The 13075-nt window shown below is 50.4% G+C and overlaps 1 protein-coding gene across 1 annotated transcript; it reads left to right on the top strand.

Moving 5' to 3' along the window:
• Positions 1–5737: 5737 nt before the first annotated feature.
• C11H11orf91 (chromosome 11 C11orf91 homolog) lies at positions 5738–8268 on the top strand. Its single transcript, XM_027580029.2, has 2 exons — positions 5738–6301; positions 7612–8268. Exons 1-2 carry the CDS (start codon positions 5809–5811, stop codon positions 7695–7697), a joined length of 579 nt encoding a protein of 192 aa, XP_027435830.1. The 5' UTR covers positions 5738–5808; the 3' UTR covers positions 7698–8268.
• The last annotated feature ends 4807 nt before the right edge of the window (positions 8269–13075 follow it).

Below are 13075 nucleotides of genomic sequence, written 5' to 3'. Positions count from 1 at the left end.
TGATGCTGGTTGACCTCCCCCTGCATGCTCCATTCCACTAAATTGCCTCTCAGGCTCCAGTTTATTAAACAATTTGCTTACTCTGCAAAGTACAGAGTAAGTACAGAGGAACACATCTACCCAGGGAAAAAGAAGAAAGGCTGAACTGTATTTTCTAGAAACTTTTATAAATAGTGGGCGTTGTGAAGGCAAGTGGGCATGCCTGGGCCCCCAGGTCCAGACCAACACAATGGTTAATTCAGATGAGTAATAAAGGAAAGGCTGTTCCCAGAATAGCTGGGCCATTGAATTGTGGCACAGACAACTTCCAAGTGGAACCAGGCCCCTTCCAGGAAGAGGACAGGGGGCCAGATGCCCGGCTGTGGGCCTGCCCCGAGGGCTGGGGGCCCGTGGGGGGCTGGAGGAGGCGGCAGTGGGGCCCGCCCCCCCCATTTAGAACACCAGCTCTGATGCCAACCTGCCGCAGGACCTCAGGTGAGGTGCTTAACCTTACATGCCTCAGTTTCTCATCTGGAAAATGGGGATAATAACACCTACTGCTTGGGTCGTTAGGAAGATTAGTGGAGTTCAGACAAGTGCGTGGCATGCAGTAGCTTCTCTTCATGAGTTTGCTATCACTGTCCTCAGCAGGACAGCTGGGGAGTGGTTTCCAGGGTTCAGGCCTTGCTAAATTATCTGGAGAGGGTTTGGTTTTCTAGAAGTGACATCCTCCCTTCCCTGCTCCATTTTCCTCATCAATTCACCAGGGCTTAATGGTGAACTAAGGAGCCCACCTACAGCTGTATAAGCCGCTCTTCACTGAGCGCCCGGTGTGTGTCCCGGGTACTGCTTATACGTATCTTCATCAGATACACCAACCCTGTGGCATAGATACTGTCTTCATTTTATTGGCTAGAAAAGTGAAGTTCAGAGAGCTGACATGATTTTCCCCAACTCACAGAGTTCTGGGTTCACATATCCGTTCAGGCTATAGTAACAAAATACCACAGACTGGGGGGACTTGAGCAACAAGTCTGGAGGCCATTTCTCACAGGTCTGGGGGCTGGAAAGTGCAAGATCAAGTCTCTAGCATATTTGGTGAAAACTCACTCCTGGGTTCACAGACATCCATCTTCCTGTGTCCTCACGTGGCAGACGGGGCAAAGGAGATCTTTGGGGTCTCTCTTCTAAGGGCACTAATCCCATTTGTGGGGGCTCCATCCTCATGAGCTCATCACCTCCCAAAGACCCCACCACCTAACACCTTCCTCTTGGGGGTTAGGATATCAACACAGAAATTTTGGGGGGACACAAACATGTACTCCATAACAACCCTGTTGTACTCTGAGCCACAAGCACTACATGTCCCTAAAAGCCATCCGGAGCCAAGGCAGGCATCGCCAATCACGATGGTCCCCTAAAGAGCCTGGGAACCCGGACAGGATGTGACCACCAGTGGTGTGACTAGATGCAGAACTAAGGTGCTGAAGAGCAATGGGACTCCCAGGGCCGCAAACCCGGAAGAAGCTTTCTTATGTCCAGCAGGCTATGATGAGGGAACCAGCAACGCATGTACTCCCGGGAGCTCCTGCCTGAACAGGGTTTGGGCGAGGGGAAATTATAAACCCCAACCTCGGTGCGAGAGAGTTTAAGTCAGAGTGTTGGGAGGAACCCCCACCCCACTGTGTCACGTGTCTTAAGGGTGACACTCCTGCCCCCCTTCTCCTGATGTGGGAGAAGACCTGCCCTGATAGATGAGTCTGGAGAAAGACCAGGCCTGTCTTTAGCCCGCTCTCCTCTGTGCCAGTAAAGACCCTGCCCCCTGTGGACGAGGCCTGTGGTTTTCCCATCGGGCCTGGCGCTGGGTAGCTGAGCTCAGCTTAGAGGTGCTGTCCTGGCAAATCCACCCGGTTACCAGACCTAAAGCCACGTCCTCCAACAGACCTTTATCTGCGAAAAGGGACCTGGGTGAGTGTCTCTCTCAGTTGGTTCCAAGTGCAGGCAGGGAGCTTGGGTGTCAGAAACTAAATCCCTTCAGCCCCAATAGGATGGCACATAATGGGGAATTTGAGTAGCGAAGCAGGTGCTGCAAGAGCTTTTGAGCCCAGGGAGGGAAAGTTTCTAATTAAAATGGATGTAAGCCTGCTCTGTCTTTTCATCACCAACTTGACTTTACCAGACACTTGTTTGCAGAACAAATTTGTAGGGTTTTGCCTTAACCACTGTGGTTTGTTAGTACCCCGTACGGACTTCACCTCACTGGGATTTACCTCAGTGTGTGTTCATCTTAGCATTTTCCTGTTGTGTAGTTGTTAGAGGAAACTACCTTTCTCTTAAATCTACCACTTGTAACATCACAATTGTCTTATAATTAAGCCACCCGGTATAAACATCTATTCAGATTACCTTGAAGCTAAGGCAAAAAGTCTGTAAGCTTTTTCTCTTTGAATGGATATATATATGAGTAAAGATGTGATTAGATTACATCATTTAAAAAACAATGCAAAATCTCTTTCTAAGGCTCTTCAATATATAATAAGAGTTAACATTACTGAGCATGTTCTATGGTCAAGTAACTTAGATGGTCTCATTTAATCTTGCCAATTTAATGAGGAAATACCGCTGCTATTCCCATTATATAGATTAAAAAAAACCCCGAGGTTCAGAAAGGTTCATCCATACAGCCAAGTACATAGTAGATCCAGGGTTTGGTGCTAGGTCTGAGTCCAAAACTCCGGTTCTTACCACTACTGTGGTTCTGTAGAGGTGGGAAAAAGTATTTTCCTCTACTCTCTTAGGTTCAGTAGCTGGGTCATGCGAATTAAACCAACGAAAGACAAGTTAACAGTAGAAAAGATTTATTATGCATGCACTTGGGGGCTGACAGAAAAGATGTGAAAACCCAAAGAAACATTTAGGCTTGCAAACTTATAAGCCATTTTAACAAACGGTGATAAATTGTGGACAAGGGACAAGACAAAGAAAAAGGGGTTTGCGCTTCTAGAAGTCATAAATCGTGGGAAGGTAGATACATGGGAGAAACTCATTGAAGATAGGGTTGTGTAGTAAGATTTGTTTATGCATACTCAAGTCAGTGCCATCTCCAGTGAGAATTATCATCTCTTTTCCCTGGTTTGGGAGAGGGGAGGAGATACCTTCACAAAGGGAAATTTGTACCCTGCTTTTAGGCAGAAAGGGAGAGGACAGAACTTCTCCTGTGTCTGCTGTTTCTCAGTTGCCTTCAATTTATAATAATCCTTATCCCAATGTGGCATATTTTGGCGTGCTATATCCTGGTCCCCTTCAGTCCCCCAAACACATAACAGTGTTCTAAAAGTTCTCAAATAGGGGCGTCTGGGTGGTGCAGTAGGTTAAGCATCCAGCTCTTGGTTTTGGCTCAGGTCATGATCTCAGGGTTGTGAGATGGAGCCCCGAGTCTGGCTCTGCACGGAATCTGCTGGAGACTCTTCCTCCCCCTCTGTCCCTCCCCCCTCTTCAAATAAATGAATAAATCTTAAAAAAATAAAAGTTCTCAAATATTTATTGAGTCCTATTCTATGCTCAACATTATAAGGCTGAATTCTTGCCCTCGGGGAGCTTGCAGCTAAGTACGGGAAGACAAAGCTCCTCAGCTTCAGACAAGCCCCTCAGTGGGGACAGCTGCTCCTTACATTTGGACAGAATTTTCTAAGTTTCCAAGTGCTTCACACACATCATTCTGTCTTCTGCTGGATCTTCACAAACAACAGTATGAGGTAGCCTGGTTTTCTTATTTTTATTTTTACAGAAAACCCTCTTAGAAGTCAAGCAACTTACCCAAAGTTATCCACCTTGGACATCTGACTGTCCGCTGTTCCGCTATATATGCTACAGGATTTTTGTCCCCTTAGTGCCCGCAGTTCTTGGTCACACTGCTTGGAAGAATGAAGAGGTAGACCAGACGAAGAGTGGTGGGCAGCAAAGCAAAGTTCATTGAGCAAGAGTATAAAGCTTCCCGGAGAGGGAGGGGAGTGTGAGTGGGTTGCTCCCAAAGTTTCTAAGATTAGGGGGTTCTGTGAGCTATCTTAAGCAACCAGGGTGTGCTGAGTCATGCCAATCAGGGCTTTGGTCACGTATCTGCCTATCTATTAGGTTAATGTCTCTGTGCTGATGGTCTTTTTTTGCTGACATCTGGGGCTTATGTCTTAACTGTCCCTTGCCTGTGATATTGACAAATGCTTTGGGGCTAATTGTCTTATTTTAGGACATTTTGCAGAAGTCATTTCTGCAAAGGCTGCAAAGCAAAATGTTAGTGCGGTCCTTTCTAAGCTGCAAAACAGGATGTCAGTGCTTTTTTATTTTAGCTGTCCTGACTGCATATTTTCTTTTCTTTCTTTCTTTTTTTTTTTTTTTTACAGATTTTATTTATGTATTTGACAGAGAGAGACACAGCGAGAGAGGGAACACAAGCAGGGGGAGCGGGAGAGGGAGAAGCAGGCTTCCCGCCGAGCAGGGATCCCAATGTGGGGCTCGATCCCAGGATCCTGGGATCATGACTTGAGCCAAAGGCAGACACTCAAAGACAGAGCCACCCAGGCACCCCTGACTCCATATTTTCTTGTGGGGACCCTAGTCCTGACTGCCTAATTGTCCAGCTCACTCCTAACATCTATACACACACACATACATACATACATGTACACAGACACACAGACACCTATATGAACCATATGTATATAGCCGTATACATATATGTAGCATTTGCCAATGGAGCTGGTACTGACTCAGATCTTGGCTGGCCAACCTAAACTGGCCCCCACCCACCTTTGTCCGTTCACACCAATGATCACTAGGGGGAGGTTTTCAAGGAAATTTACTTCCCCTCAGTCTGTGCTAATACAGGCTACGCATGTAAAATGAGTTGGACAAGCCCCTTGGGACAGTATGTACAAGTCCCTCTTAAAGAATGGGTGAGCTATTCGAGGTGGGTGCAGCAGGATTTCTTTTTGGTGGCTTGTTTCCTGTTAGCGCCTAATAATGTGTCTGGAAAAGAACTTAAGTAAACTGCATTTCATTGAAGACATTCTCCTTCAGATCTATTACAAATCCATTCCAGGGTCCCGTTCTCCAGAATCTTCCACAACACTGGGAAATTTGGCAGAAACATGGGCTGGCTCCAACAGCCGATCCCAATCAACACTCTTCTCCTTTGCCTCCCGTTGTAGAGGATGGTAACTCATTTCCCGAGATACTCTGGCGGCGAGAGGTGCTAAGGGAAGTCGGCTGTGGCAGGGGGCAGGTTTCTCGGAAATACTTTTCTCCCTATGAAAGGAGAGGAAGACTGAAAAATGTATTCTTGCAGTTCTGGCCAGCTCCCTGCTTCCTGTTTTTTTCTGAGGTTCTGCTGGGATGGGAAATGGGAGCTGGGGCCAGGGGCGCAACAGCGGGGGAGCGAGGCTTGTGGAAATGTTAGGGGCGGTGGGAAGAGTCGAGGGGCCGGACCGGATAGCAGGCTGGAGGACAGCGTATATGGGGCGATCGCCGGGCGTAGCGTTAAACCAGCGTTGCGGACAGTGCGGATTAGGGCGCGCCTGCGACACTTCCGGTTCCTGCCGCTAGCCCAGCCTCGCCCGCTCCAGGGACACCGCCTGCCGTCAATGGGCGGGGCACGTTCTGGGGCGTGGCCGGCCGGACCGCAGAACCCCTCCGGTTCAGGGCGGGGCAGGCCGAAAGGGCGGGGCCGCGCTCCGTCGGGGCGTGGCCTGTGGAACCTCAGAATCCGGGCGACTCGGGGCTGCGGCGCGCGTCTCCCGGCGCGGGCTTCCTCCCACGCAGCTTCCCATTCAAAAGATGCCGAAGGGGCGGCGCGGCAGCCAGAGCCCCACCATGAGCCAGCGGCCGGCCCCGCCCCTCTACTTCCCTTCCCTCTACGACCGCGGCATCTCCTCGTCCCCGCTCAGCGACTTCAACATCTGGAAGAAGCTCTTCGTGCCGCTGAAGGCGGGAGGGGCGGCGGCGGGCGGGGCGGTGGCGGGGCGGCCCCTGCCGCAGGTGCCCCAGGTTCCGGCGCCCCCGCCGCCGCCACCCGGCCTGGGGCCTCCCGGCGAGCGCCCCTGGCCCCCGCCCTGGCCCTCCGGCCTGGCCTCCATCCCCTACGAGCCTCTGCGCTTCTTCTACTCGCCACCGCCGGGGCCCGAGGCGGCTGCCTCGCCTCTGGCCCCCGGCCCCACGACCCCCCGGCTCGCCTCCGCCTCCCACCCCGAGGAGTTATGCGAGCTGGAGATCCGGATTAAGGAGCTGGAGCTGCTCACCATCACTGGGGACGGCTTCGACTCCCAGCGCTGTGCGTGACCTTGCCCGAGTCCCTGCTTAGCCCGCCTTGGCTCGCTCCTTGGCTCCCTCCTTGGCTCCATGCCTTCCTAATCCCCTCCCCCGCAGTGTGGCCTCGGGCTCAGACTCCAGGCCCCAGGGATCCCAGATCCCAGATCTCTCTTCAGATCTCTCGACCTCTCCAGCACCCAGTCACACCTCCCAGCACCCCGACTCGATTTCAACCGACGCTTCCCTCACCACAGCCAGAATTTCATGAGCACTTCTGGCCCAAACTCCACCCTCCCCCTCCATCCTGAGCCCTTTTGGTAATCTGGACTCCGCCTCCAAACCCAGAACTCCGTCCACCACAGCCCCCATCCTGCAGTTTAAACTTCCTACAACCCCGACCCCTGTGGTAGTGATATTACCATCACCCACGACCCACAATCCCTACCTCTACAGACCTGAGCTTTAGTGTTTATCTTCAACTGCGGTCCTGAATGGGAGGAGAGGGAAGCAAACATCAGTTGGAGGGTCTGTAGGTAGAGGTGGGAATTGTGTGAGACCCAGGAATCCCAAGGACAGTTCACTGAGGGGCTTTGGGGCCCTCCACTTCTCAGTGTTGGAAGGAAACCTCCCTGTGAACCCTGGGCCCGGTCCTGGTAGCTCTCTCACCAGGGTCCTGAACTCTGCCCTCTGATCTTAGGTTTAAAGTCTTAGGGATCTGGATCAGGGTAGACCAGGTGTATTGATGTGGGCAGGATTCCTCTAGCATGCAAGCTAACTGATCCTTCCAGTTGGAGGGTGAAGTTAAATCTGATTCTACCTGCATAAGGACCTATCACAGTATAGAATATTCAGTAGCCATAGGCTGTTCTGCAGACTTTGTCTTCCCATCACCTGTTCTAAGGCTTGCAGTATAACAGTGGAGGGAGGGCACATTGTTCTAGAAAGACCATCCCCACTATTATAAAACAAAACAAAAACAACAGGTTAAATCGGCTCTCTTGCCACACAGGGAAGGGGAGGGAGTATGAAATAACCTAAATGTTTAAGTTAATGTGGCTATGAGAATGGTCCCCAACTCATCAGGCACCCTGTAAGGTCCTTTTCCCCACAGTCGTGGAAAGAATCCCTAGAAGACAGGCTTTTCTAAGTCCTGGATTTCTTTACTACATATTCCCCACTTAAAACACGTTTTGGCTGTTAGGGTTTTTTTCCTACCCATGTTGGGTTTTGGGTTCATGCAGGCAACACACAATGCTTCCCAGAAGCTTACTTTGGAAGTGTTAGAAAAGCCCTTATCTTAACTACAGCTGTGTTTGTTTTGCTGTCCTGCAGATAAATTCTTGAAGGCACTGAAAGATGAAAAGTTACAAGGACTGAAGACAAGGCAGGCTGGAAAGAAGTCGGCCTCTCTCTCCTGAGGAGCTGCCCACCAGAGCCTGGGCAGCCACCTCCTTAGGTGTTAGTGCTTAGATAATGTGTCCCGTTTGTTGTCATTTCAAAGATTATTTTCTGTTCTGTATTTCCTGCTGTTCTCATTGCTCCCAGCATGTACTCCACATACAGTGCCCACTTGTGGGGTAAATCTCATGGTCTGTCTCCTCTCTGTGCTGCAGCTGGGGGTGGGTGCTCTCTCACAGGGTCTAGAAGCTGCTGCCCAGCTGGCATCAGGGGCTCCTGAGACCATAGGAGGGGACGTCCAATACTGCCATGTGGAGGGAGTTGGGAAAACCCAAGGGCAATATATATTTGGTTGCTGTGTCCCTGCTCAGAAAGGTTCTTTGAGGACTGGAACAAGCGGTTTGTTTTCAAACAGCTTTAGTCCTGAAAAGTGTTTTGTTTAATAGTTTTTGGGCCAAAAAACTCTTTGATAATCTGGTCAAAGCTATGGTCCTTCCTAGAAAATCATATTCAAGAAATACCGAGGACTTATGTGCCTTCCCAGACTCAGGATTGGGAGTGGGGGAGACCCAGACAATAAATACTATAAATAAGTAAATCATAATACAGTATCATAGATGACCTGCTAAGGGGAAAACAAAAACAGTAGGCAAGGTTGGTCAGGAGGGTCAGAGGAAAGCAGGGTGGCATTTTAAATAAGGTTTCTGGAAGAGGTAACATGTAAACAAGGTGTGGAGAAAGTTGAGGGTGATAGCCATGTGGCACCTAGGGGAAGGTTCCAGGCACAGGGGGGCTGGTGCAAAGGCTGAAGGTGGGAGCATACTGGGATGTTTGTGGGCCAGCAAGAGCCCGGATGGCTGGGGCAGGAGGAGTGCGCGGAGCATGATAAGGGTGAGTGCAGAGGGTCCTTCCAGGTGGGACTCTGCAAGCCATGCAGGGACTCTGGGTTTTACTCCGAGTGGAGTATGGAGTGGTTAGAGGGTTTTCAGCCGAGTAATAATATCTGACCTGTGCTTCTGAGTTGAGAACAGACAGGAGGAAACAGGGAAAGCAGGTAGGAGGCTGTCATAATTAATAATCCACCGAGAATTGGTGGTGCCGCGCAATGTGGCCCAGGCCCGGCCGCCCTTTCCCCCTTGCTGGGTCAGAGGTGTCTATGTCCTGTGGGGTGCCCCCCACTGCCACCACCCCTGCAGCCAGGTGCTGTCTCTCTGGCAAGAAGGAGCAAGAGCTCAGCAACACAAGTCCACAAATAAAGGAGAAAGTATTTTAGAAAACAGGTCTTCAATCGAGTGTAACACTTTGATGCTTGGCATCTGGATTCCCTTGTGCCCTCACTCTGCCTGCAGCCACTGTAGATCATAGCCAAAGAATTTGTGACGTTTGGGCTTCCTGCAAAAAAGAACGGAAAGGAGTGAGCAGTGAATCAGGCGTCTTAGAATCCGAGCGGAGGAGGTGTTTGGGAGGGGGCGTGGTCAGCTCGGACCAATCGCACTGGTCGGCCCGGCACCGCGAGCCTGAGATGCCCTCTTGGACTTGGCAACGAGGATTTGGTGTCGGTGATCTTGTCAGGTGTAGTTTTGGTTGAGTGAGAGGGGTTTAACGCCTGAGCAGAGTCGTTTTAAGAGAGAAGGGGGGTGGAGGTGAATTTGAGACCATGGCTGGAGAAGACTTTAGAGGCGTTTAGCTGCCTCTTAGAGCAGTAACTGGCAGGGCAAGCGGGGTTGAGCGGTCTTCATTAAGGGAGAAATGACTGCTGTATAAGGGGCGGAGGGAGAAAAAGTGACGATGAAGATGGGGCATGGCTGGAATGGTGTCCTCAAGTGGACAAGAGAGGTGGGACCTACTTTACAGTGGAGGGATCAGCGTTACGTGGGAGTAGAGACGGTTCCTCCGCAATCACAGGAGGTTCTGTCCGTGGTGTGAGCATGCAGATGCCGGTAAATGGGGAAGTGGGTGCTAGGAACCCCGGGAAGTTGCATACCCATGCCCCAAAGTTTGTGCAGCGACCCCGTGCTTGAGGACGCAAATGTGCATGCCTGCAAGGCCCAGCTGGAAACCGTGGAAGGGGGGCGGGGAGCCAGGTGGAGAGGGGCCAGCTGCACAGCCGAGGCCGGGCGGAGGGGGTGGGGGGGTCGGCAGCCGACCCCGACTTCCAACTGCTTCTTGCCCAGCCAGGAGTGTAGCCCGCTGTCAGGCGAAAGCTCCTGCTTTCTAAATCTTAGCAACAAATGCAAATATTTCCAGAACACAATTCGGACCAAATAAAGGCTCAGCAGTCCCAAAGAGTTTGTAACCTCTGCTCTTCCCATAGCAGCCCTCTCCACCCCGGGCAGGGATTCTAGGCCCCTCTCCCCTCCCCAGGAAGAAGGCAGATTCCTATTGCCCCAGGCTGGTTGCTATTGGAGAAGTTCCCTTGTTCACCCTGAAAATCTAATGGCGGGCGAAGTCAGTGAGAGGGGCTGGAGAATGTTAATGATAGGGTGGGGAAAACCAAGGGCCGTATAGCCAGGGGAGGCCTGTTTCCCATTCCCTTCCCAGTCCCAATAGCTCCCACCTCCTGCTAACCCCTAACCTCTCCCCCATCCCCCCATGCGCACAAGATTGGCCCCCTATTCAGTGCACACCATGTCCCAGGTGCAGAGGGAGACAATTGATATGAACAATTTCATTTAATCCTCACCATCACCTTGTGGAATAAGCACCACTCTTGGCGTGTTTTATAAATGAGGGAAGAGAGGCTCCTCCAGAACAAAATGGAATGGAAGAAGCTGTTTGCCAAAGAAAAGGATGATAGCAGATGAAAAGGATAAGAGTCCTGATTGAGAGAAGAGCATGTGCAAGGAATAATAGCTGAATGCACGGGGTGCTGAAGCCAGCTGGAATAGCTCATGAGCGCCAATTGCTAAAATTCAGGAATTTTGTCAGCTGGTTGTTAAATACAGCCATTATTAAAAATTAAACTGTATCAACTCACAAACTATATTTACAACTAAGTTAAGAAATACTCAAAATCCATCACTTCCTTTTTTGCTACATTTTACAATTACCTATGTTCTTGAGGTGACGTCTCCAGCACCACTTATAAGGGTATCTAACGTGCTTCCTTACTTCCTAAGAATGTCAGGTTGGTGTATGATATTGGCCATCCAGAGAGTTTTTACACCATGGAAATTGGCGAATGTAGAAATCACGTTTGTTTCTGCCCACCTCCACTCTCCCAGAGAGTTGGTTGTTAAATTGTTTACTAGCACACCACCAGATAAATGAGAGACAAAAAATACCACTTTGTTCATAACTGAGCTAAAGAGAAAGCTGCTTTGAAGCATTTGAAGTTGGGCTGAATGTATAAATGAGGCCCCTTTCTCCCTCTGGCCCCATTTGCCCACTTAGCTGTAGACATTGAGGAGGCAGGAAAGAAGAGCCTGATCAGGCCTGCCCCCCAAGGCAGGCTTTACCTTGAAATAAATAGGAGCACATGTGTACTGACTTTCAAGATGTAGTAAGCCTGCCCACTGGTAACATGGGGCCCAAGGAATGTTCTGGACCCTGGCCAATCAGATTTGTGACTTCTACTTTCGGGTAATAAGGGTATAAGGGATTACAGAGGTAATAGCCTGCAGGTGGGGGACAGAAGTTCCTCCTCTGCAGTGGTAACCATTTTGAGCAAGATGGAACATGAAACTTGATTAAGCATGAAACTAGCTATTTATATCACATCCCCTTCATCACAGATCTGTTAGTCCTGAGAGAAATAGAAAATTTCAAGGGAAATGGGAAAACCTCCTTCTACCTAATGCAAGTAATTTGTGCCCCACTGTATGGCCAAAGGAGTCAGGCAGGATCCAGCGCCTGCAGGAACCTGGTTTCTCAGAACAGGAGAGCCAATCACAGCTTTAAAGCTTTCGCTGGAGGTGAACACCACATGGGTGCCTCATGGCTCACTGGCATTTTCTTTTTTTTTTTATTATCCCCATTTTATTTTATTTTTTTCTTTAAATTTTTATTGTTATGTTAATCACCATACATTATATCATTAGTTTTTGATGTAGTGTTCCATGATTCATTGTTTGTGCATAACACCCAGTGCTCCACGCAGAACGTGCCCTCTTTAATACCCATCACCAGGCTAACCCATCCCCCCACCCCCTCCCCTCTAGAACCCTCAGTTTGTTTTTCAGAGTCCATCCTCTCTCATGGTTCGTCTCCCACTCCGATTCCCCCCCCTTCATTCTTCCCCTCCTGCTATTTCCTTAACATATATTGCATTATTTGTTTCAGAGGTACAGACCTGTGATTCAACAGTCTTGCACAGTTCACAGCGCTCACCATAGCACATACCCTTCCCAATGTCTATCACCCAGCCACCCCATCCCTCCCACCCCACCCAGCTCACTGGCATTTTCAACAGACACTTGATTCCAACCACATATGTGACCTTGAGAAAGTCACCTAACCTCTCTGAGCCTGTTCCCTCATCTGTATAATGGAGACACTGCTCTCACAGGATGGTTGGGTGGGGGACAAGCAATAAGGTGACAGATATGAAACCGCCCCAGTTGGGAGTCATTATTATTATTTTCTGGTGCATTTAGAACACTGTTCTCATTGTTGGGGTATGGGTGCAGGGAATGGAGGTGGCCGTGGGCTGTGAGCCAGAAGGAGGCCTGGCCTGCAGGGAGGGAGAAGCTTTGAGCTTTGAGCTTTGAGCTTGCAGGGCCCCCGAGGGCTCAGCCCTACAAAAAGTGACCAGGAGGTGAGGGTGGCTGGGAGGCAGTTTGGGAGGAGGTTTGAGTCTGAGGGCCAACCGCATTTCTCCCAGGCAGCATCACCTCCTGCAGCAAAGCCAAGGGCTGGGCTTCTCTGTAGGTGGGTTCCCCCAAGGCAGGGCTGTGGTCCCCACCCAGCGCTTTCATCAGTCCACACCAGGGCGTCAACTCACACAGAAGGTATTTGTGCCCGTCCTCGGAAACAGGAGGGACCCAGAGGGAAATCCGGGAAATGGGTCTGCAGGCTGGGTTTCTTTTGGTTGCCAGGAAACAGTGGGCCACTCAAACTAGCTTACTTAAATAACAAGAGGGGCTGACAGGAAGGTTCTCTGGTTACAAGCAATAGAAACCAACGTAAGAAAAATGTAAAAAAAAAAAAAAAAAAAAAAAGACATCCAGGCCTTTAGAAGGAAAGGAATGAGGGTGCTGCCCCAGGACTGCTCCGCGCCAGCCTCCCCAGTCCTTGGAGAGGAAATGTGACTGGCCCTCCACCCTCCGAGTCCATCTCTGACCACGTCGCGGAGGGAGGGACGGGAGGCCAGAGTCCTGTGCCGGCAGCCCCCTCAGAGGCACTCAGAGTTGGGGGCAGCCCCTACATTCCGGGAAGCCGCATGTCCCCTCCCGGGCCT

This window comes from Zalophus californianus, chromosome 11, assembly GCF_009762305.2.
Source record: "Zalophus californianus isolate mZalCal1 chromosome 11, mZalCal1.pri.v2, whole genome shotgun sequence".
Lineage (NCBI taxonomy): Eukaryota > Metazoa > Chordata > Mammalia > Carnivora > Otariidae > Zalophus > Zalophus californianus.
Note: the sequence above shows the minus strand (reverse complement) of the source record. Positions and strands in the feature narration are given on the sequence as shown.

What these genes read in the sequence shown, in the direction of transcription:
- C11H11orf91 (XM_027580029.2), top strand. Translation starts at nt 5,809, where the DNA reads ATGCCGAAGGGGCGGCGCGGCAGCCAGAGCCCCACCATGAGCCAGCGG. An exon ending in CGGCTTCGACTCCCAGCGCT is followed by an intron (nt 6,302 to 7,611) that starts GTGCGTGACCTT and finishes GCTGTCCTGCAG; the next exon opens with ATAAATTCTTGAAGGCACTG.